The 22,236-nt window shown below is 40.9% G+C and overlaps 1 protein-coding gene across 1 annotated transcript in view; it reads right to left on the reverse strand.

Moving 5' to 3' along the window:
- LOC148540389 (long-chain fatty acid transport protein 2-like) overlaps nt 1-22,236 on the reverse strand; it is a 114,399-nt gene that overhangs the window by 73,684 nt on the left and 18,479 nt on the right. Inside the window, exon 3 of the mRNA XM_088443625.1 lies at nt 10,965-11,123. Within this exon, the coding sequence (XP_088299751.1) occupies nt 10,965-11,123 (159 nt within the window). The remainder of the gene's footprint in view (nt 1-10,964; nt 11,124-22,236) is intronic.

Consider the following 22,236-nt stretch of genomic DNA (forward strand, 5'->3'; position numbering starts at 1 on the left):
ATTAGTTGTCCAAGCAGATGGGGGATGGCGTCCTTGGCAATGGTCACCATTCCTCGCCTTTTCAGGACACAAGGGCAAGCCTTGAGCTGACTGCTTACAGTAAATGGCTAACAGAGTGTCCTATATTATGGTAATGAAAGGCTCTTGCTTGCTTTGGGGGAAGGAACCTGATGCACTGTGTGTGACTCCCGACCCACTGGGCATGCACATTACTACTGTATGAGCCTCCCCACAGCATAGTGCAACTAGCAGGGCGCTACATGGTTACGGAGCGGCTCCACTGGGCATGCGCCAGAGATCCCATTGTAACCCCCCCGGAGCTGACAGCTACCAAAGTGCTGACAGAGACCTAACTTTTAAACAGAACCCACTGCTATTTTCTAAAGTCATGAAATCACTACAGTGTCTAAGTCTGGGACAGCGCCAACAGTGTGCAACTTCAACCGCACAATCAGTTTCTAATACAGAGATACCACTTTCACTGTGTGTGACTCCCGACCCACTGGGCATGCAGGGTGCTATGATCCTCCATATGCTATGGCATAGCGCGACTGGCGTATGGAGCGGCTCCACTGGGAATGTGCCAGAGATCTCACTGTAACCCCTCGGAACTGACAGCCACCACGGCGCCGACGTGCCGACAGTGCCACAAGTTTGCACTTTAAAGCACACAATCAGTTTGTAATACAGAGACCCCTCTTTCAAACAGAGCCCACTACCAGTTTCTGAAGTCATGAAATCACGATAGCGTCTAAGTCTGGGACAGCGCCGACAGAGTCGCAAGTGTGCAATTTCAACCACACAGTCAGTTTGTAATACAGAGATTCCTCTTTCAAACAGCCCGCTACTACAGTAGTTCCTAAAGTCATGAAATCACTATAGTGTTTACTGTAAACTGGGATGCACTGTGTGTGACACACTGGGCATGCATAGTACTATGATCCTCCATACGCCACAGCATAGCGCGACTGGCATATAGAGCGGCTCCACCGGGCATGCGCCAGAGATCACATTGCAACCCCCGAAACTGGCAGCCACCACAGCACCGACGTGCCAACAGTGCCACAAGTGTGCGTTTTAAAATGCACAATCAGTTTGTAATACCTCACATTTAAACAGCTCACTACTAGTTTCACTAAAGTGTCTAAGTCTGGGACAGCACTGACAGTGCCAAAAAAAAATATTCTTTTCCAGGGCTCGAACCCAGGACAAGCATTGTTGCAAAGAGATCACCTAACCTCTAGCCCACATGCCAGCTATATCAAGAACCGCACATAGCGGGCTCATCCTTGTGCACTCCACCCACCCGCTGCTATTTTTAATAATAAAAAAAGTGTCTTCCTTTCAAAATATTATACTAGTACATATATACACAGTACTTCACCATTAGAGATTAATTCATCCCATCTCATTGAAAGCTGTGCGTGCATCTCAATTAATCTACAGTATTGGTTATACCGTCATAACAACACGGTAACTACACTACTGTACAGTTATGTACAGTATGTGTACTAAAAGATATTAAAAAGTGCTATTAAAAAGATTGGTTGTGCGAACATGCAATACAGTGTATGAATGTGATAGCCATCCAATTTCACAGTATGGTCTTCAGTACAAATTACAACAGTGGAGCACTCGCCACCTAGTGGTTAAGTGCTGTATTACATGCCGTAGTGTATCTTTTGTTGAATACCACAGTATGCCAAAGTCCAGCCATCACGTAACGTTCCATGGCGCGACACAGAGGCCTGAATGGCGCGCTATGAGCAACAAACTAGCTGGGCCCATCTGTAGATAATGGGAATAATATGAATAATTTAATAGTAGTGCTGACATTACACTACAAAAGCTGTGACGTTTATCCGTATGGGATGTGCTGATGTGCCCTTATAGAACCTCACAAAAAAATTAAGAGCAAACTAATTTAATGTTTCCTCTGTATCTATCTCAGTGACTTTGCGTATATGCACTAGATTATTTAAGTGTGTAAGCAATCATTCTGTGCTCAATCTTGTTATTGATTGGGTGATAGTGTTATCCTGGTGTATACCATCAGAGGGTACTATCTATTGGCGGATATTATGACATTTCCTTGAATACGGAATTACTTATACTGGTGCATCAAATTACCTTTCTGGAACTGTTAATCTATATGGGATGTGTTTAAGTGGTTCTGGTATTGCATCACAAGATGGTTAATGTTCCCCTCGTACTCCCCTCTTTCCCTATACATGTAACTAGATTATTTCAGTGACATGTATAAAAAATAGGGAAACTAATAAAAATATGTTTTTTTTCTCTCTTTTTTGATTATTTTCCAATGTTATTCTGGTATGGAGCAGATGTATCAATCTCTGGAAAGTGATAAAGTGGAGAGTGATAAACAACCAACATTCAGCTCTTAACTGTCATGTTACAGACTGTCTTTGAAAAATGACAGTTAGGAGTTGAGTGGTTGATCATTTATCACTCTCCACTTTATCACTTTCAAGAGCTTAATACATCTGCCCCCAAAAAGTGAGATAATTTGGGAAATGCATGTTGAGAGTTTCCTGTTCTATGGCCAGTCTAGTTATGTTTGTTATACTGAATAAACAAGTTCTGTTGAACTCCTGAAAGTTGTCGCTCCAGATTTTTTTTAGCCACATCTACATGGTGTCAGAAGTTGTCAGACATGGCTCAAGGTCTCTGCTGCATTGATGCCCACGTCTTTGATAAAAACATTGCTTACAACTGGCTCCAGTTCAGAATGGAATGGAAAGTATTAATTTACTGCATCACTGGACAATCTGAGAAGTCAAAAAAGGTACAGGCATATACTTTACTAAATCTGGTTGGTGCAGAGGCAATAGATAAAGTGGACACATTTGTCTTTGAGGAGGGGGAGGATGCCGAGGACCCGGAAATGCTTCTTAAAAAGTTTCAGGAGATATGCATTGTTTACTAGTCAAGAATGTAATAATGGTCAGACACAAATTTAATGCCACAAACCAAAACTGTGATGAAAATGTACAATCATACGTGTCCATGTTAAAGCTATTACAGTAACTAAAAAAATTGATTTTGGTGCCATCACTAACAAATTAATCAGAGACAGAATTGTTTGTGATATTAATAATGATGCTGTTTGCGCACAGAACAGAAGATACCACTGGACAAAGAGTCATCCAGACTCACCTCATTCGTAACACCCTCTGGATGATAAGCTTTTTTGTGTATGCTTTATGGCCTGAACACTGGCAGTGAAGTTTTCCAATGATGCATGGAACAGCTGTTAGAAGGTTTTATGTGTGAAATCATTGTCGACGTCCTCATTTGGGATCACAACATGCAAGAACATTATGAGTGCCTTTGTCATGTGCTGGAAGGATCTGTGCCATAAACTTAAGGATCAACCCATATAAATGTAGGTTCCAGGTGTTGGATGTTCCATATGTAGGTCACCTCCACACTAACAAGGGTTCAAGCCAGACCCTGAAAAAATGGCAGGTTTTCAGCAAATGCCATTCACTGAGGACAAACTCAGTCTACAGCGATTCCTGGGAATGATAAACTACCCATCAAATTTTCTTCACTACTAAAGTAAGACAACTGCACCACTACGGCAGCTCCTTCATCATGACTCATAACGGTGCTGGCAGGAGAAGCATCAGGCTGCAGTTACAAAATGAAAACACATTCTAACAAGTACTCCAGTACTTCAGTTTTTTAATGTGCATTTACCTGTGATGATTTCTGCAGATACCACACAACACAGTCTGGGTGATGTATGCCTCCAAAATAACAAGTCCATAGCCTTCTACTCCAGAGCACTAACTGAAACTGAGTCACCATATGCACAGATTAAAAAGCAACTTTTAGCGTTAGCATTTACCTACCATACTTAGGAAGCCTCTGTATAATGCATCTGCCCACTTACAAGGAATGATGCTCAAGTTGCAGAGATACCATCTGGATGTTGTCTACATGTGTGGCAAATAATTATTTGTGGCTATGTAGGCCCTTTTTCCGGGCCTACCTAAATACCTTACACTGAATGCCCACAAGTTGAGGATGAATATGACATCATGTTTGTGCAAAAACATTACTCCCACAGAATGGATGAGCTGCAGTGTGAAACCTTGGTGGATTATCTGTGCCAGCAGCTATCTCAACTCTTACTATGTGGGTAACCCCGGTCCTCTAGGGAGATCTCAAATAATCTACACCCTTTCTTTGCCGTGAGAGATGAGCTCATGTTGTCTGATGGAGTCATCCTGAGAGGTCAAACATTCATAATACTATATACCCTGCAGTAATAGTATACAAATGAGCTCTACCAGGGGCACCCAGGTCTTGAAGCCACCAAGTGCAGGGCCAGAGGAACCCTATTTTCAGTGACATTTAAAGAGAAGTCTCCATAAGTGGTTCCAGCAATGATCTCAAAGCACATCAACCAAAAGAACTTCTGCACCTACAAGCGATTCCCGATTTGCCCTGGTCTATCATTACTGCAAAAAAGAGAAGAAAAGGGTATTGTCTCTTTGTTGGTGCACATAGAGGATAATTATATATAAATATAACTTTTATTAAATAAATTATTTAAAAAATTTTTTTGCCTTATTAGTGAAATATTCCAAGAAAAAATATAATAAAAACATTGAAACAAATGTGTGTCATCAATTGATATTCAATTATTAATAATTAATTTGTCTCTGTGTCCCTTTCAGTTATGTTTCTGAGTAAAGATTCTATTAAATGTTGTTGTCTCCAGTGTCATTAATCATAACATATATTTATATAGTTGAAATCAATTAGCCCTGCATGTACTACCCACAATTGTAGTTAGATATACTGTGTTGAAACTAAACCAAGATATAAATTCCATTGGTGATATTATGCTGCCATCTATTGATTATGGTATGCCATTACACCTTTAGTTGTTAAATGTAGAAAAGAAACCAGGTTGATTTAATGGGTGCTATATTATGCACAATGTCCTCTATGAGGGCCACCTATTTGTATTCATGGAATATTGTCACATGGGAACATGTATCCAGTTCCTGATACAAATCTTTGTGTCCCCTATTGGGTTAAGAAATAAACAATCAACTGCAGCAATTATATAAATTAATAAGTTTGATAGTCTCTAAGAAGTGTTATATTGAGAAATGTTGATATGCACTTCTCAATATATACTTATCATATAAATTGAAGTTTAATATGTGATGTACACCATTTAGCACAAATGTTAATGGTCAGGAACAACTGGATAGCGAAGAAGATGAGAAATATGATGGGTTTTTTAGACCATACCAGGGACCACGACAAACCACCAGAAGTAAGGAGATCCATACAGAAAACTAGTAGGAACCTTATGAATATAGAAAGAGAAGAACAAGAGGAGGTGCGAGAAAAAAGACCAACCAAACAACAATAGAAACTGATATGAAGATGATCTTTAATTTAAAGATCTCAAACTCAAAGAATTTAACAAAGGAACAAACACATGTTCTTCAAAAAGGCTTAAAATTTGCACCACAAGCAAGAGTAAACAAGTTTGACCTGTACATAGACACACAAAAATTCATAAGGAAGGTCTGTTTGAAGAAATTCTTTGCGAAAGACCCCCTCACAAGACAAACAACCAATACAACAAGAGATTACATACACACAAATTTTAAGCCATCTTCAACGTTCTATCCTGCCCATATCAAAGGAGCACATATAGAAACATTCCAAAGGTTAGTGGAAAAAGACATCAAAGCTTTGCCAGAAAATTCAAAAATAAAATACAATTTCACGAAAGAAGAAACAAAAGCACTAAAAGAATTACAACAGGATAAAGGAATTGTAATTAAACCGGCAGATAAATGGGGAGGAGTTGTGGTGATGAATCGAGCAAACTATGAAGAAGAATCATTGAACCTTCTATCGGATAACAACACATATAGAAAATTAAGAACAGATCCCACACTGGAATACCAAAGGTTACTAATTTCACAATTGGAAGAAGGATTAAGATTAAATATAATCACTAAAAAAGATTTTGATTACATCTATAGAGAATATCCAAGAACCCCTACATTCTATCATTTACCTAAGGTCCATAAGGATCCCATAAAGCCACCAGGAAGACCAATAGTTTCCAGGATTGGATCCTTGACGTCAATTCTCTCGAGGTACATTGATTTCTTCCTGCAAACATTGGTATCAGGACAGAGAAGTTTCCTTAAAGACACTATGAGCATCCTTCAGGTGATTGAAACATTGAATTGGGAGGATAAATTCTTTCTGTGCACCAGCGATATAAAATCAATTTACACAGTCATCGAACACGAAGCAGGATGCGAAGCAAGTAGACATTTTCTATCCACACAGTCAGAACTGTCAAACACTCAAATCAACTTCATTATGGACAATATTGATTTCATTCTTAGACATAATTATTTTTGGTATGGTTGCGACTACTATATTCAAGAAAGGGGAACGGCCATGGGAACATCTTTTGCACCCAGCTATGCCAACCTATTTGTGGCATGGTGGAAGGAGCGATTTATTTGGAAGAACAACATCTACCAACAAAACATCAAATGCTGGCGAAGGTACATAGACGACCTCTTTTTTGTCTGGAGTGGTTCCCAGGAAGATCTGGAGAAATTTAAAGACTACATGAATGAAAATGGGATGAACTTAGAATTCACCACAGTATATAGTAAGGAGAAAGTAAATTTTTTGGACTTGGTACTTTTCATTAAAGATAATACCATACAAACAAAAACATACGTAAAAGAATGCAATGGAAATAATATGTTACCATTTAACAGTAACCATCATAGAAGATGGATTCAGAATATCCCTGGGGGGTAATTTAGAAGGATTAAGAGAAAATGTACGGATAACACAACATTCCTCTCCCAAAGTGAAGAACTCAAGACAAAATTCATTGAGAAAGGTTATCATAAACAAAAGCTGGAAGAAGAAATCAAGAAAATATCGAATTTAGATAGAAACGAACTTATAGCATACAAAACACCAAATACAGAACAAGAAGATGCCCAAGTATCATTCATCACGCAATTCAATGGCAATCACAAACAAATAGAAACCATTCTGACTCAACACTGGCATGTGCTACAACTGGACCAAGATATAAACAATGTCATACCGTCAAGACCAAAAATAATATATCGAAAAGCAAAGAACTTAAAACAACACTTAACAAAGAGCTTTCTGTCGATAGATACAGACAACAGAAAAGGTAAGAAGAAAGGATTTTATCATTGCACCCAATGTACAGGTAGTAAACAATCCACAACCAGTACCAAATCAATAATGGATTTTCAGTCTAGGAAAACTCAAAAAATCTTCAAAATTAATGACAATATCACATGTGAAATGGAAGGAGCCATTCATTTGCTGGAATGTCCCTGTGCTCTACAATACATTGGCCAAACTAAAAGAAAGGTCAAAACGAGAATTGCAGAGCATGTTTACAATATTAAAAAAGGTCTAATGACACATAGTGTATCGGCTCATTATGCAGAACATCATCAGAAGAACCCAAAAGGCCTGAAATTTTTAGCCATTCAGAAAATCTCTCCAGACTGGAGAGGAGAAGACATCATAAAAAAACTAAAAAAAGAGGAAACCAAGTGGATTTTCCTTTTAGATACACTTGAACCAAATGGTCTCAATATAGATATTGAGCTAAAAGCCTTTTTATAATGGTCATTTTATAATTTACTCTTACACATGGTTTCACTAGGAGGGCACCGAAGGGACAGAAACACTTTCTTTATTGTTGACTTGTTCAATTATTTTATTTTCATCCATTTTATTATATATATTTTTTTTGTTTATTTTTTGTTTGTTTTATTGTATTTTTTCTTACTTCCATTTATATCTATCATTTTTCTTATGTTTCATCCTAAAGTCTTTTTTTCTTACTGAGTTTAATACTATTTCTTTATTCATGCTTAATTTTTTATATATTTGATGGAATTATTCCTTTTTAAAATGGAGCCTCAAGAAAAAATGTGGATACTGCCTTTTTTGGGGACTTCCTGTTTTATCACTTCCTGTTGGAGAATAATGTTTTGTGTAGTTAAGGCAGTCAAAAGACAAACAGACTTATCCTTGATAAAGAACCTGTTAAGGTTCGAAATGTGTTGGAGCACAGAGAGTGGCATCTAAGAGAAGTCAGGAAGCCAACATCGTGTACGGCAGTGGGCATCTGACATCATCACACAGCGCCGTGGGTAATACACGTGGGATGCACGGACCCGGCGAAGTTACCCGGACACAGAATCTTAAGTGATTGACCTCAGAGACTACAAGCAAGTCTAAGGTAGGGTCAGCTAGGGCTAGCCCGGAATATCAGATTCCACGGATGGCTTCCATTAAGACGCAAAACGATATTGCTCATCTACATCTTATCCCAGAAGGGCTTTTAAACATCTAATCATTTATTTTTATTTTTTTATTTTTTTCCCTTTCATATCTCTCCTCTTCTTCTTTCATACCAATTACGTTTATCTAATTTTTTATTTTATTTTATTTTAATGTTTTCATTTTTTTTATTTAATTTCAATTTTTATTTATTTATTTTTTTATATTTTATTTTTATTTTATATCATTCTTATGTGTATTTCTGTTCCAGTCGTTGATTTCCACAATAGCGCTTAGTTCCCCTCCTTTATTATTGTCATATTTTATGTATAACTGAGCAGCTCATATTTACACATAGAGCGCAGAACACATATACCCCTTTTCTCTGGGCTAGCAGTAAGAGTTGTCCTCTCAGCCATACACTTGTTGGAAAAATGCACACCTGATAACACCAATGTCTTTGCAGCATTGCTTAATTTTAGAAACACACCACAAGATAGTCTATCATCACCTTCCCAGCGTTTATTGTGACCCTTCACCAGGACCTTCATTCCTGTTACAAAACGACAATTGCAACTGTAAGTACAAGTACAAACAGTACTTACCTCAAAGCAGATGTCCAACAAAAGAAGTTATGACTGAGTAGCACTTCATCTTCCACATCTTGTTCCAGGTGAAGCTGTCCAAATTCAAACTCCTCCTGGATAGGATAGACCTGCTACCATCCTCCAAGAATATTTTTTTCCCAACAATACATGGTACAACATTAGCGCGCCACCTGTGATTGTAACCGTCTTTTAGTAGGCAAAATCAACCTCGTTTTGCTTATTAAAAGACTGCAACTTGAAAACATCGGGCAGTTTCGCAAGGAACTCAAGAATGTTTCAAAGCTGCTGTTTATTACATTTACCCCATAGCCTTTTTGAGAACAGTTCCCAGTGAAGTTCTCCTTTGTAGCTTCACTACCAATTTGGAAATATGTTCTTAATTTGCCTCAATCCTGGGACAAAGTCTACCATTTTTGTACTAAATTATTTTATCACCCCTTGAATACTAGCTTATAGTCCCTGGAGCTCTGACTAGGCATATGTAGATTCTCAGGAACATATTTTATTAGGTGGAAATGCAGAAAACTTCTCTGAAGCATTAGTTCTTCATTACGGCATACCCCATTCATAGCTAACAGGGACTCTTAATAGGTTACTGATTGGATGGCCAACTTTCCACTTGCACCTTTAAAAACGGTGTTAATTGTTTTTCATGGAATCAGACAATACCAGTGATTTCAACCATATGACCAGATGATAGAGAGAAGGCATGCTTATGAGGGGAACTTATACTTGATTAGAATTCCCATGTAAAGATGAAAACATTAACTAGATTGAGAACATCAACTTTTAAGATAGAAACTTCACTAAACAAGATTGTTGTAATCAAAAGAATCAGTAGCCAAAGTAAAGGAATTTAAAATGTTATATCTCTCTCACAAAGATCAAAACTAGAGGGAAATTGTTTTGTCAATATAACATCATATTTGCCTGAAAATCTTTTCAAGTTACAGTATGTGTATACTGCACCCCAGCATAGTCATACTGCAGAAGGGACAAGTAAACTATCTGAGTCTGCATTGTCTTAAAGGGTCTATGTAGCTAGGCTTCCAGGGTCTTTTTTTGTTTTTTACGTTGTTGTTTTTTTTTGGGGGGGGGAGCACTAGCAGGGAAAGCAAGGTCTGCATTGCAAAGCCAATAAGAAATTTGGGGGGCTACATTGCAAAGCCAATAAGAAATTTGGAGGGCTACATTGCAAAGCCAATAAGAAATTTGGAGGGCTACATTCAGGTCTGTCAAAAATTACGACAGTCCTGGGTGCTGGTGCTGGGGGTGTGTGGCCACATGAGGGTGCACAGCTATGTCCTCTCATTCAATGCATACCTATGGTGCTGGCCACTGTGGAGTGTGATCAGGACATCCTGGGGGGTTTGTTACATCAACTCTGCATTCCCAGGCTCCTTCTGAGACCAGAGTAATCCTTACCTGCTCCCCATTTTGCAGCACTACAGCCTACATTGCCAAACCACCAGAAATTGGGATCTGTATAGCACAGTGGATTGCAGAACTTGTTTGACTCTGTGTAGAAGTCCAAAGTATAGTATGCACTGTTTATTGTTCATCGGCCACTGGTCTGGCCTTTGTATTATACATCGACTACTCGTATTATATAAAGATCCATAGAAAAGTCCTGCTTGAATAATTCTAACAAATCTTTCAATATATTTCCATAGAATTCACTGGTTGCTTTAAACCATATCCATATTGAACTACTCGGGTCCACAGTTCTTCTCTGGTAGCATGCTGTTAGAAACGTCTTGGCCATTTACTTGCATTTGCCCCCAGGCCAAAAGTTGCCAGTCCTCCTCTGGTGAGGGCCAGATGTATTGTAAATGATTAAAATAGAGTGAGAATTCAATAGTAAAGTATGTATGGAGGATAACAAGGAAAAACGCATTAGTCTAAACTGAGGGTTACTGTGTAATTAAGAAATGTTGTTTTTGAGTAGATAGGAAGCACACAAATATATGAATGTAGGTAGTGTACCTTGCTGAATGCATCCACGAACCCCAATCATAAGGCCAGCGCTGTGGTACAGAGGCAGTGGTATGTACAGTACATCCTTGCACGTAACTCCAGAAAGAGTACTAATCGCGGAGCTTATCAAAAGACGTCCTTGATTTATAATAGCTGCCTTAGGGAGACCTAAAAGAGATGAACATTATTATACTTGTTAGCAAATATAGACCATCATGGGAAACCTAACTGTTCGCGTGCTTGATATGAGTTTTAGTTTTGTCCAATTTTGTACCACTAATAGCACTAATTTTGCACCACTAATAGCACTTCAAAAGAACATACAGTAGAAAGATAAAAATAAACCAGAGGCACAACTTTGTGGAGTATATGGAAATGTTATCGCACTTACAAGTTGCTAAAAATGTACATTGTATATGAATCAATTAGTATATCACTGCAGGATCATATTGTTTGAGATGCCAGCATTTACTTTATTGCCTGATGCCATTCTCAGCAGTTCCCTATCAAGTCCAAAACTATCTCTGGTGTTGATCTCTCTTGAATCACCGTCACAAGACACTATCAACGCGTTTCATCTTCATACGGTCACTAATGATGAAATGCATTGCAAGTCTCTTGTGATGTCATGAGAGTATTCAGGGATTAGAAAATGTCTGGTAAGTAGGTAAAAGAAAACAATGAAAACAATGCTTCTTTTCTGAAAGACACTTTTAGGAATGTACCAAAACGTTCCTATACTTGGGGAGATTCCAAACTGTAATCCTTTCCACTGTAAATAAGCTTCTTGCTAGAGTATCTAGAGGAATCCAAAGACATAGACTATTATTGCCAGCCAGTTAGTGATGGGTAGTTCACGAATGATCAGTTCAAAATGAACTGGTCTTCAAAATGAACTAGTTCACTCAGTTCACAGCTCTGGCAAAGATCAGTTCATCAGGAGCAAAAACAAGTCGGAGGAGTTAGACACAGTGACAGAGAGAGCACCATTAGGAATGAGTCAGTACTGCTAAATGACCACTGGTGGCACTGCTATGTGAGTTAGTGAGGGCTATGTGCATCTGATTGAACTGATTGTCATGTTGACTCATGAGTCATTCTCCTGGCATCTAGTTCACTAGTTCAATTAGGTCAGTGACTCATATAAGTCACATGATACATTCCCCATCAGCTCTCTCATACATTCATCATGAGTCAGTACTGCTAAATTACCACAGGTGGCACTGATACATTCCCCATCAGCTCAAGACACACTGCTGAGTGCTGCATGCTATATACTGTAGTTTTGTTTATTCCACAAGACATAGGGGGAGATGTATCAAACCTTCAATAGAGATCAAAGGGAAAATTTGCCCATAGCAACCAATCAGCTTCTGTCATTTTATAGACAGTGCTAGCTAAATGACAGAAGATGGCATATACAACCCCTACACTATCAGACCCATTATCTCCCTAAATACTGAAAAATAGAATAATTTTATATTTTTGAGAGGAAAACATAAATGTAATTAGAATACTAAGGATTTATAGCAAACTGTGTACCAGCGAGGCAGCTGGGTATCACAATGCTGTAATGATGGGCCTATGTTTATGTGGAGGCCTGGAGCTGTAGTTCCATTCACCCAATATTTAATCTAGCCCAGGTGTGCATTCAGTGACAATAATGGGTGCAATTAAAAAATAGGATGGGGTAAAGGTAAGGGTCTTTTCCAGTTACTGTTTTTTTCCCAATTACTGTGATTTAAAAGCAAAAAAAGTGACACGTCACAATATTCTTAAATTGGGTCTTTCTCAAAAATAAGTAAGATTGCAGAGTTAAACATGTCACTACTACTTTGCTGTATAAGTGATTGCTTTTTTAAAATATTAAAAAATCAGTCATATTAAACATATCTGATCATTTGAACAAGACTCATGTTGCGACATTGTATCAATGATGTAACCACAAGATTAAACTCAATTAACCTTGTGGTTATGATGTAGCGGGACCCAGCATAGACTTCAATGGTGAATTCTCACCATTGATGTCTATGGGGAACACAGGCTGACCACATTCAGCCAATCAGAGAGCTGCTCTGACGGAGATGCCCGCTGATTGGCTGGTGGCCCCCTCAATGACGGGGCACACGTGTGCCCCAGTCATTTACGCGGAGCAAAGGTATGTGTACACACACATATCTTTGCTGTGTCCGGCATGGTACGTTTTTCCCGGTTTGTTATTTTAACCCTTTGGATGCCTACAGGGAATGAAGTGTATGCGAACTACACATAGGTGAGGTGAGTATGGATTTTTATTTCAGGTACCCCTATGGATTACTTCGGACACTAGGTGAGTATGTGTGAGTGTGCAGGCATGTTTTATTAAAACTTTACTTTCACGGTGTGTGTTTGTTTTTTTACAGATTTCTTTCGTTGTTGTCGAAGCTGGATAATTGGCTGAGACAAGATCAGCTTAAAATTAGATCGTAAAGACGCCATCTTGTGACTGGCCGCAAGATGCCATTTTAGAAAATGAGATCACAAGACGCCATTTTGCGAATGGTCGCCCAAGCGCCATTTTAGGTAAACTCACACTTAAGTACATATGGCGATATTACTATTAGCATCATGCGATTGCATCTTCCACTATTTCTCATACACACATTAATACACACAATTGCGCTGTTAACTTGTCGCATATTAGCGAATGCATAAGATCCTCTATGAAAACGCTATTTATTAGCTTCATGCGCACGCATCTGCCCCAAGTTAACTAGCGTCTTTATATCAAACCCCAAATACTTACACAGTACATATTCACATAAAAGGTCTCATAAGCTTTAAAGTATAAGATTCAAGATTGTTCATTTATTATAATTGCTGTGAAATAAAGGTTATTTGGTAGCTAAGGTTTAATATATGATAAGTAAGTCATGTTTGATATTATACTGATCTGCACTCTTTCAACAGCATTCTGGTATCGTCAGTGTGAAGATCGCAACATGCATTCTCAACTTATGGACCGCAGAGACTTAAAGCACCAAAATGTACATTAAATGACCAACTGTTACGATGTGCATGAGTCAGGAAACCAGAAACAACCAGTTGTTAGAGGCTGGACTGTGTCTATTTGAATCAAACTGTTAAATGCTCTGCAACAGATGCATCCTCCTTGGGAACCAATGGCATCAGCGACAAGCCTCTCTATTGTGTTGTCTGTTTCTGCGAGAGTATAAACGTGTGTGTTGTGACCCCAGTCTGAGTCTTCTTGTTGAATGCTGATTGACAGGGGTTTCTTGCTGATGCCTACATCTGGTCCAGAGCGCTGCGTATGTATAACTGTACTTGGGTCTGTATAATTGTTTGCGCTAAATTGTACTTAGATCATAGCATGTAACTGACTGTACTTTTACTTGAAATATCACTTTGTGCTTTGGAACCACAGGTTCAAGGTCTGGAGTCTTTATTTACTACATGACTGCGTACGCAAAATAAGCGTCATCCTTAGAGGTTTATAGGCAGGATATTAGAAGGTATAGGCAGGATATTAGAAGGTATAGGCAGGAGTGTATAGAGGTTCTAATTCAATATACTTAGTTGGGGGCTCATAGTGAAGTCACGTACCTACTCACACGGCACATACAGTTATTGATATCTCACCAAAGGGTGGAGTGGCCACATGCAGGGTTTACCTGCAACCGCTCGGTGCTGAGAGATTGCTAGCCGTTTTCGTGTAAGCCAGGGACGCTGACTAGAATCCAGGGACAAGAGAGGAAAAAGTTTGTTTTCCTTTGTTGATAGAACCTTATGTTTAGAGGGGTGCCACAGTATTGAGCACGTGGCTGAGTCACAGTTTTGCACAGAGCCAAGACGCACTTTTGTGTACGCAGCTAAAGGTTGTCATACGGTTGTGTGGTAGTCACATTATTGTGTATGCGACTGGTCGCACAATAGTGTATACGTACTTCCGGTTGTGCTGCCATGTGTTTAAACAAAGCCGTTGAGGTTTACATTTTTCAATTGTTATCAATATCTGGGTTAACGTGTATTTTTCTGCGCAGGAAAAAAGTGTGTAACAGTGAGTATTTGTTGGTAGGGGTAACTTGTTCCCTAAAGTTAGAGGTACCGTATGACCTTTAAGGGCTAAGTGCTAGCCGTCGGTTAGCAGCTTACCATTCTATACACAGTAGCAGGTGTAAATGTTGTCTTTGTTGTAGAGAGGTGCGTGGAAGTAGCCGACTTAAACTTCCATAGGTGTGGAAGTTGCCTTCTTAAATCTTATCCGGGTGTGTGGAGTAGCCTTCTTCAAATCTTCACAGGTGTGTGGGCGCTGCCGTTTAAATCGTCCACAGGTAAGTGAAAGTATCTTGACTGTCTTCCACCAGTTTAAATCTTTATTGAAAAATGTAGGAGTTGTCTCAGAATTGGGAGCCATGCAAACAATAGAGATGTTAGACAATGATGTGCTGCTAATGGAAGCGCCGCTTGGATCGGCCCGTCGTATTATGCATACTAAGTATGGTACTTATGCAATAAGGTATTGTGATGTATGGTTTAAAATGACGATGAAGAGTGTTAGACCGTTTCCCAGAATTGGTAGTTTTGATAAAGATGTATTAGATAATGTCCGGGATCACATCAGTCTGATGCGCTCCCAAGAGAAAAAGGTAAAATATTATGAATGTTTAAAGTTGTGGCACGTGGCTGAGTCACAGTTTTGCACACAGCCAAGACGCACTTTTGTGTACGCAGCTAAAGGTTGTCATACGGTTGTGTGGTAGTCACATTATTGTGTATGCGACTGGTCGCACAATAGTGTATACGTACTTCCGGTTGTGCTGCCATGTGTTTAAACAAAGCCGTTGAGGTTTACATTTTTCAATTGTTATCAATATCTGGGTTAACGTGTATTTTTCTGCGCAGGAAAAAAGTGTGTAACAGTGAGTATTTGTTGGTAGGGGTAACTTGTTCCCTAAAGTTAGAGGTACCGTATGACCTTTAAGGGCTAAGTGCTAGCCGTCGGTTAACAGCTTACCATTCTATACACAGTAGCAGGTGTAAATGTTGTCTTTGTTGTAGAGAGGTGCGTGGAAGTAGCCGACTTAAACTTCCATAGGTGTGGAAGTTGCCTTCTTAAATCTTATCCGGGTGTGTGGAGTAGCCTTCTTCAAATCTTCACAGGTGTGTGGGCGCTGCCGTTTAAATCGTCCACAGGTAAGTGAAAGTATCTTGACTGTCTTCCACCAGTTTAAATCTTTATTGAAAAATGTAGGAGTTGTCTCAGAATTGGGAGCCATGCAAACAATAGAGATGTTAGACAATGATGTGCTGCTAATGGAAGCGCCGCTTGGATCGGCCCGTCGTATTATGCATACTAAGTACGGTACTTATGCAATAAGGTATTGTGATGTATGGTTTAAAATGACGATGAAGAGTGTTAGACCGTTTCCCAGAATTGGTAGTTTTGATAAAGATGTATTAGATAATGTCCGGGATCACATCAGTCTGATGCGCTCCCGAGAGAAAAAGGTAAAATATTATGAATGTTTAAAGTTGTGGCAGCATGAAGGGGATGCGTGGCTTAAAAATGCGCAAGCGACGCAAACTAGTGTTGCGAGCGCATTGCCAGAGAATACATCCGCGACGCTAAATTGCAATGCGGGCGAGCAGCAAAATGGCGTGCACGTGCAGCAAGGTAGCGTTGTGGAAAGTATTGCCAGCAGTTCACGCGCACCACCTCCACCTTATGTGGATGGAGATGCAAGTACAGTTATCAAAAATACCCATAAAAATGTAACAAGCAATTTGTACCCTCTCTTAAGCAACCATAAAGAAAATGTTCATGATGAGGATGATGAGCCTATTGTAATGTCTGCCATTTCCCATGCTGTATAGACAATCACGAGGGGTGCCGCCATCTTCATCGGTAACAGCAAGGGAAGTGCTAACACCCTCTGCACCCGTGGAGGAAGTTGTTAATACCATACGTAGCAGCAGCAGATTAATCCCCCAGCCAGGTAACAAGGTCAAAGTTAGCAGCGCTGCCGGTCTGCATCCCATTCAGACAATAACCATTCCGAATGGAAATGCAGATGCAAACGGTGTAGTGCCCATGAGGGAAGTGGTAATGCATTGTCCTTGGACAAGAGCAGAACTAAATTCCATCATAAATGATTTCCCTGATCCCAAAAAGGAACTAGCCAAATGTCAAAGATTTTTGAGGAATTTGGGTAGTTCTCATGAACCAACTAATAAAGATTGGCGTAAGGGCATGTCTACCACGCAATACCGACGTGACAAAATATATCACGGATTGTGTATTCGATGGTGACGTTCCCTTAACAGACCAAGTAAACCAAGGTAGCATTTCCCGCATTGTAACTCAATTTGGTATATATTTTCCAGTAGTAGTTAACTGGAACAAAATTTTCACCATAAAGCAAAAGGAGAGTGAATCTGCAGAAGATTATTGCGACCGGGCTCTGCAGGCTATCACCCAGTACACTGGGTTAGAGGATATTAAAGATAGCACTCACCACAGGGGAATGATAGTCACGTTACTTATGGACGGTCTTAAAGAGAACTTAAAGACCCGGGTTCAGACCTCACAACCTGGCTGGAGAGGAGTCACAATAGATACACTCATAGAATCTGCCGTAGAACATGATAAAAACATCTGATATTTGGGACACTGCCTAACCCAGGGGTTACGACATCTCACAAATGATAGAATCCAGGCCATACAGAACATGACACTGCCGCAGAATCAACAGCAAATTCGTACCTTCTTGGGAATGTGTGGATACTGTAGAATGTGGAACCCAGGTTTTTCTATTTAGGCCTTGCCTTTACAGGACTTGGGACTTCATTCAGAGTCAGTCGTTGCGGCCGCACGGTCGTATAGGAAAAGGGGTCGGATATGCAAATGACTCACATGCATGTTGCGTCCCTAAGGTCGGATCGTTAGCTGGCCAACCAAAGGGTGGATGCGGTCGGACCGCTAAAAATACGCCCACATCTCGTACGCATAGCACGTCATCTCCGGCTATTTAAGGATTAATCGCAAGCATCGGTAACCATCGGAACTGGTCATAGAGCTTAAGGTTGACCATAGCCTCTCTTAAGCTCTACGATCATGTCAGTGTAAAACCTCCACTGTCACGTGTGCCATGACACTACTTTCTTAATTATGCACTCCCATAAAGCGCCGTTCACATAATGAGGCACGTCTGCGTTCGGATCTCCACACCCCCGTTTTCAAGCACCTTCCCATGTTACCACCCACAAACGCTGCAATCTGTCACTCAAACTACCGACCTGGCGGTGTTCAAGGAGAGAGAAATTTCTGATCGTAGCCGCTAGTTTGCGCATGCGCATTGTGAACTGTACGCATGCGCAGTTAAGTGAACATCGGCTGCGTACGACCGTGCGGCCGCTTTGACCGAATCGAATCTGAATGAGGTCCTTAGTCTCTTCCTCAAAGCCCGATCATGTCATACACACAGAGGAATCAGAGCAGGCTTTCCTTAATCTTAAGGATAGTCTGACAAAAGCACCTGCATTGCGAATACCTGATTATGAAAAACCTTTTGATTTGTATTGTACGGAAGCCGATGGTTGTGCTGCAGGTGTCCTCACACAAAAACATGGTGATGCCAGTAGGCCCGTAGCATACTACAGTGCTCAATTGGACACTGTGGCAAGATCACTCCCCACCTGTTTGAGAAGTGTAGCAGCTACTGCTCTATTGGTGAGTAAAAGTGAGGATGTAGTATTGGGACATGATATGATTGTCTAAACTCCCCATGCTGTATCTGCTCTGCTGAACTCTGCTCAAACCAGACACGTCTCCTCGGCTAGGTTTACCAAATGGGAGCTAGCTCTAATTGCACCTGCAAACATCACTGTTAAACGTTGTAGTACACTGAATCCAGCAACATATTTACCATATGTACAACATGATGTACAAAGGGTGGAAGGGGACGAGTTGCTGGCGGGAGGTGAGTTCAGCGGACATAATGATGCACATGATTGTATGGAATATCTAAATCAGACCTTTACTGCTAGACCTGACATACGTGACACACCTTTAGAGAATGTAGATGTGACTTTTTACACGGATGGGAGTTGTCATAGACAAACAGACACAGGTGAGTTATGTACAGGTTATGCTGTTGTAAATGACACAGACATCATAGAAGCTGAACCTCTTGGTCCTCCTCACTCAGCCCAGGTGGCAGAGTTAGTAGCACTAACTAGAGCGTGTGAACTGGCAGCAGGCAAGTCTGCTAACATTTACACTGACTTGAGGTACGCGTTCGGGGTGGTGCACGATTTCGGGGCTCTATGGCGTCTGAGAAATTTTATGACAGCAGCAGGCACACCAGTTGCACATTTCCGACACATAAAACATCTTTTAGAAGCAATCCAACTGCCCAAAGCGGTGGCAGTAATTAAGTGTAAAGCCCATACATGTGAGGATGATCCATTGTCACTGGGCAACAACAGAGCCAATGAAGCTGCAAAATGGGCAGCAGGGTTAAAAAAAATTTCTCCAACTGAAAAAATTATGGGCCTGATTCAGACCCACTCGCGAGCGGCTGTCCGCTCGCAAGTCGGTCGATGTTCTGGACTGAGCATGCGCATGATGGAGGGAGCTCCGTCGTGCGCATGCGCCAGATGCGACGAGCGAAGGAAAGTCCTTCGCTCGTTGTGTCCGATCAAAGGGGGCGTGCTGTCAATGTTGATTGACAGCACGCCCCCTTTGGTAGGCGTGCCTCCCTGACGGGGGCGTTCCCACGGGAACGCCTCCCGTCAGAAGCCGGCCCACTGACATCACTAGTGATGTCAGTGGGAGTGATTTTGGCTCTGATAGAGCCAAAATCACTCCGGAGCTTGCGATTGAAAACCTCAACCGCAGGCTCCGGCTCGCAATTTCGATGGTCGCGATGGTCTCGACCATCGCGGCCATCAAAATGCACGCTCGTATAGCCTGTGGGTGGTGACCCACAGCTATACGAGCGTCCAGAAGGACGCTCCATTTTCATGGAGGCCGGCCCTCATTCAGAGCGTGCGCTCTGCTCAGAGCGTACGGCTCTGAATGAGGGCCAATGTCTTTTCAAACAATTGATATGCTGAAATTAATTGAGATGCAAAATTTGTGTTCAATCCAGGATAAGTCCATCTGGAAGTCTAAGAGATGTGGCCAAGAGTCCTCCGGGCTCTGGAGGGATGGACAAGGTAAACCAGTAGCCCCCAAAGCATATTACCCCAGCCTGTCTGAGGCAGCACACGGTCTGACTCATCTGGGAAAGCAAGGTATGTGCAAATTGGTAAGAGCATACTGGTGTGCACCAGGTTTTTCTTCACAAGCAGAAAAGAGAGCAATGTCCTGTCTGACCTGCTTAAGGAAGAACATAGGGAAAGCGATCCCTACCGAACCGTCCCACATTCCACCGACTGATGGACCTTTCCAGGTGATACAAATTGATTTCATCCAATTACCACCCTGCAGGAATCTCAAGTATGTATTGGTGTGCACTGACGTATTTTCTAATTGGGTTGAGGCCTACCCAGTGGCCACTAATACTGCTGTGTTTACTGCCAAGAAAATAGTTCAGGAATTTGTATGCAGGTACGGTATCCCTAAAATCATCGAGAGTGACAGGGGTACTCATTTAACAGGTGATGTTTTTCAAAATATGTGTAAGCTGATGGGTATTAATAGCCGACTTCACACCCCCTACCGACCGCAAGCCAGCGCCAAGGTAGAGGATGGACGGGACTATTAAAAATAAGTTAAGTAAAATTATGGCAGAGACTGGACTAGGATGGCCAGAAGCGTTACCATAGTATAGTTCTACATAGTATAAGAACCACTCCTAGACCCCCTCTTAAACTGTCCCCCTTTGAAATACTGTTCGGTAGACAACCTCATTTGATTATAAGTCCACAGGAAGACTTGAAGGGTAACAACGAGGTAACTGTAAGGTATCTTATATCAATGAGTAAGCAGTTAAAACAACAGCAGCAGAAACTGAAATTGTTGTCCAATGATATGCCTGAAACTAACTGTCATGATGTTGAACCAGGAGAATATGTTATGATCAGAAATTTCTTGCGTTCAGGTTGTTTAACTGATCGGTGGGAAGGTCCATACCAGGTGCTGCTGACAAGTACTACGTCTTTGAAGGTGGCTGAGAGAGATACCTGGGTCCATTCTACTCATTGCAAAAAGGTCAATCAAACGGTGGAGAAACAATTCAGAGACAAGGCTGATAGCGTGGACCTGTTTATCGCGAGCTTGTTCCGGGAGGATCGAAAAGGTTGTAGTGAGATACCTAAAATAAAAGAAATCTGCAGGTCTTTGTTGTGACAATGGACTGGCCTGCTGTGTTCATTTTCATATTCTTTTACAGAGTTTTCACCATTCTGGTTGGCTCGGGGATATCCGGTTTCTGTGATGGGGGACCAATTGAGGAGATGGGAGCTGATGGCAGTGCTGATGGAATGGAGTCAGGAGGAGTGCAATGCCAATCAGGGGAGTTTCTGACCAACCTTAGTACTGTTATTGTTAAGAGAGCTATAATTCCGGATACTCGGGAACGGTGTGGAAGTTTATCATCTGAAAATTCCTGTGTTTGTGAACTTTGTGGGCCCCTACTTGATGAGAACTGTATTCAACGGTGCCAGCCTAAATATAACCCTTATTGGGGTGGGTATCCTTTAGAGGATTATCATAGCATGGTAGGCAAAGTGTTAAACCAAACTGATTGCTGGGTGTGTTCACATGTGCCACAGGGACAGCATAACGTAGGGTTGGTGCCATTTCTGCTGAATATCACGGAAATTTTAGAATTACAAAAAGGGAAAACATTGAATGGAAAATTTCCTCTCATCCAAACCACCTCAATTCAAACTCTATCAATTCCAAGTAGATAGATCACTTTTGTGTTCAAACATAACCAACCCAAATAAACCCGGGAGTTGGGAAGTGACGGGGAATTATCAGACGATGACCTTCTCACAGAGAGCTGATAATGAGTCCATAAACCATGATCTGTTACGCTCAATTAAATCTAGTGGGAAACCTTTTAGGTACCAGTACACATTGAGTTCCACCAAAGAAATTATTGGTAAGATACCAGATGGTTATTGTGCTAAAATAATACAACCAGAGGCTTGCATGTACCAGATGGAAGACCCTGAGATAGGATTGTTTGCAAGGGAAATGTGTTTAATGATAATGATGTATACTATTCCTTATGTTCTCCCCGATAATGTGTATTTTATATGTGGAAGA

Source organism: Taudactylus pleione, unplaced genomic scaffold, assembly GCF_031769625.1.
Source record: "Taudactylus pleione unplaced genomic scaffold, aTauple2 ptg000019l, whole genome shotgun sequence".
NCBI classification, from domain to species: domain Eukaryota; kingdom Metazoa; phylum Chordata; class Amphibia; order Anura; family Myobatrachidae; genus Taudactylus; species Taudactylus pleione.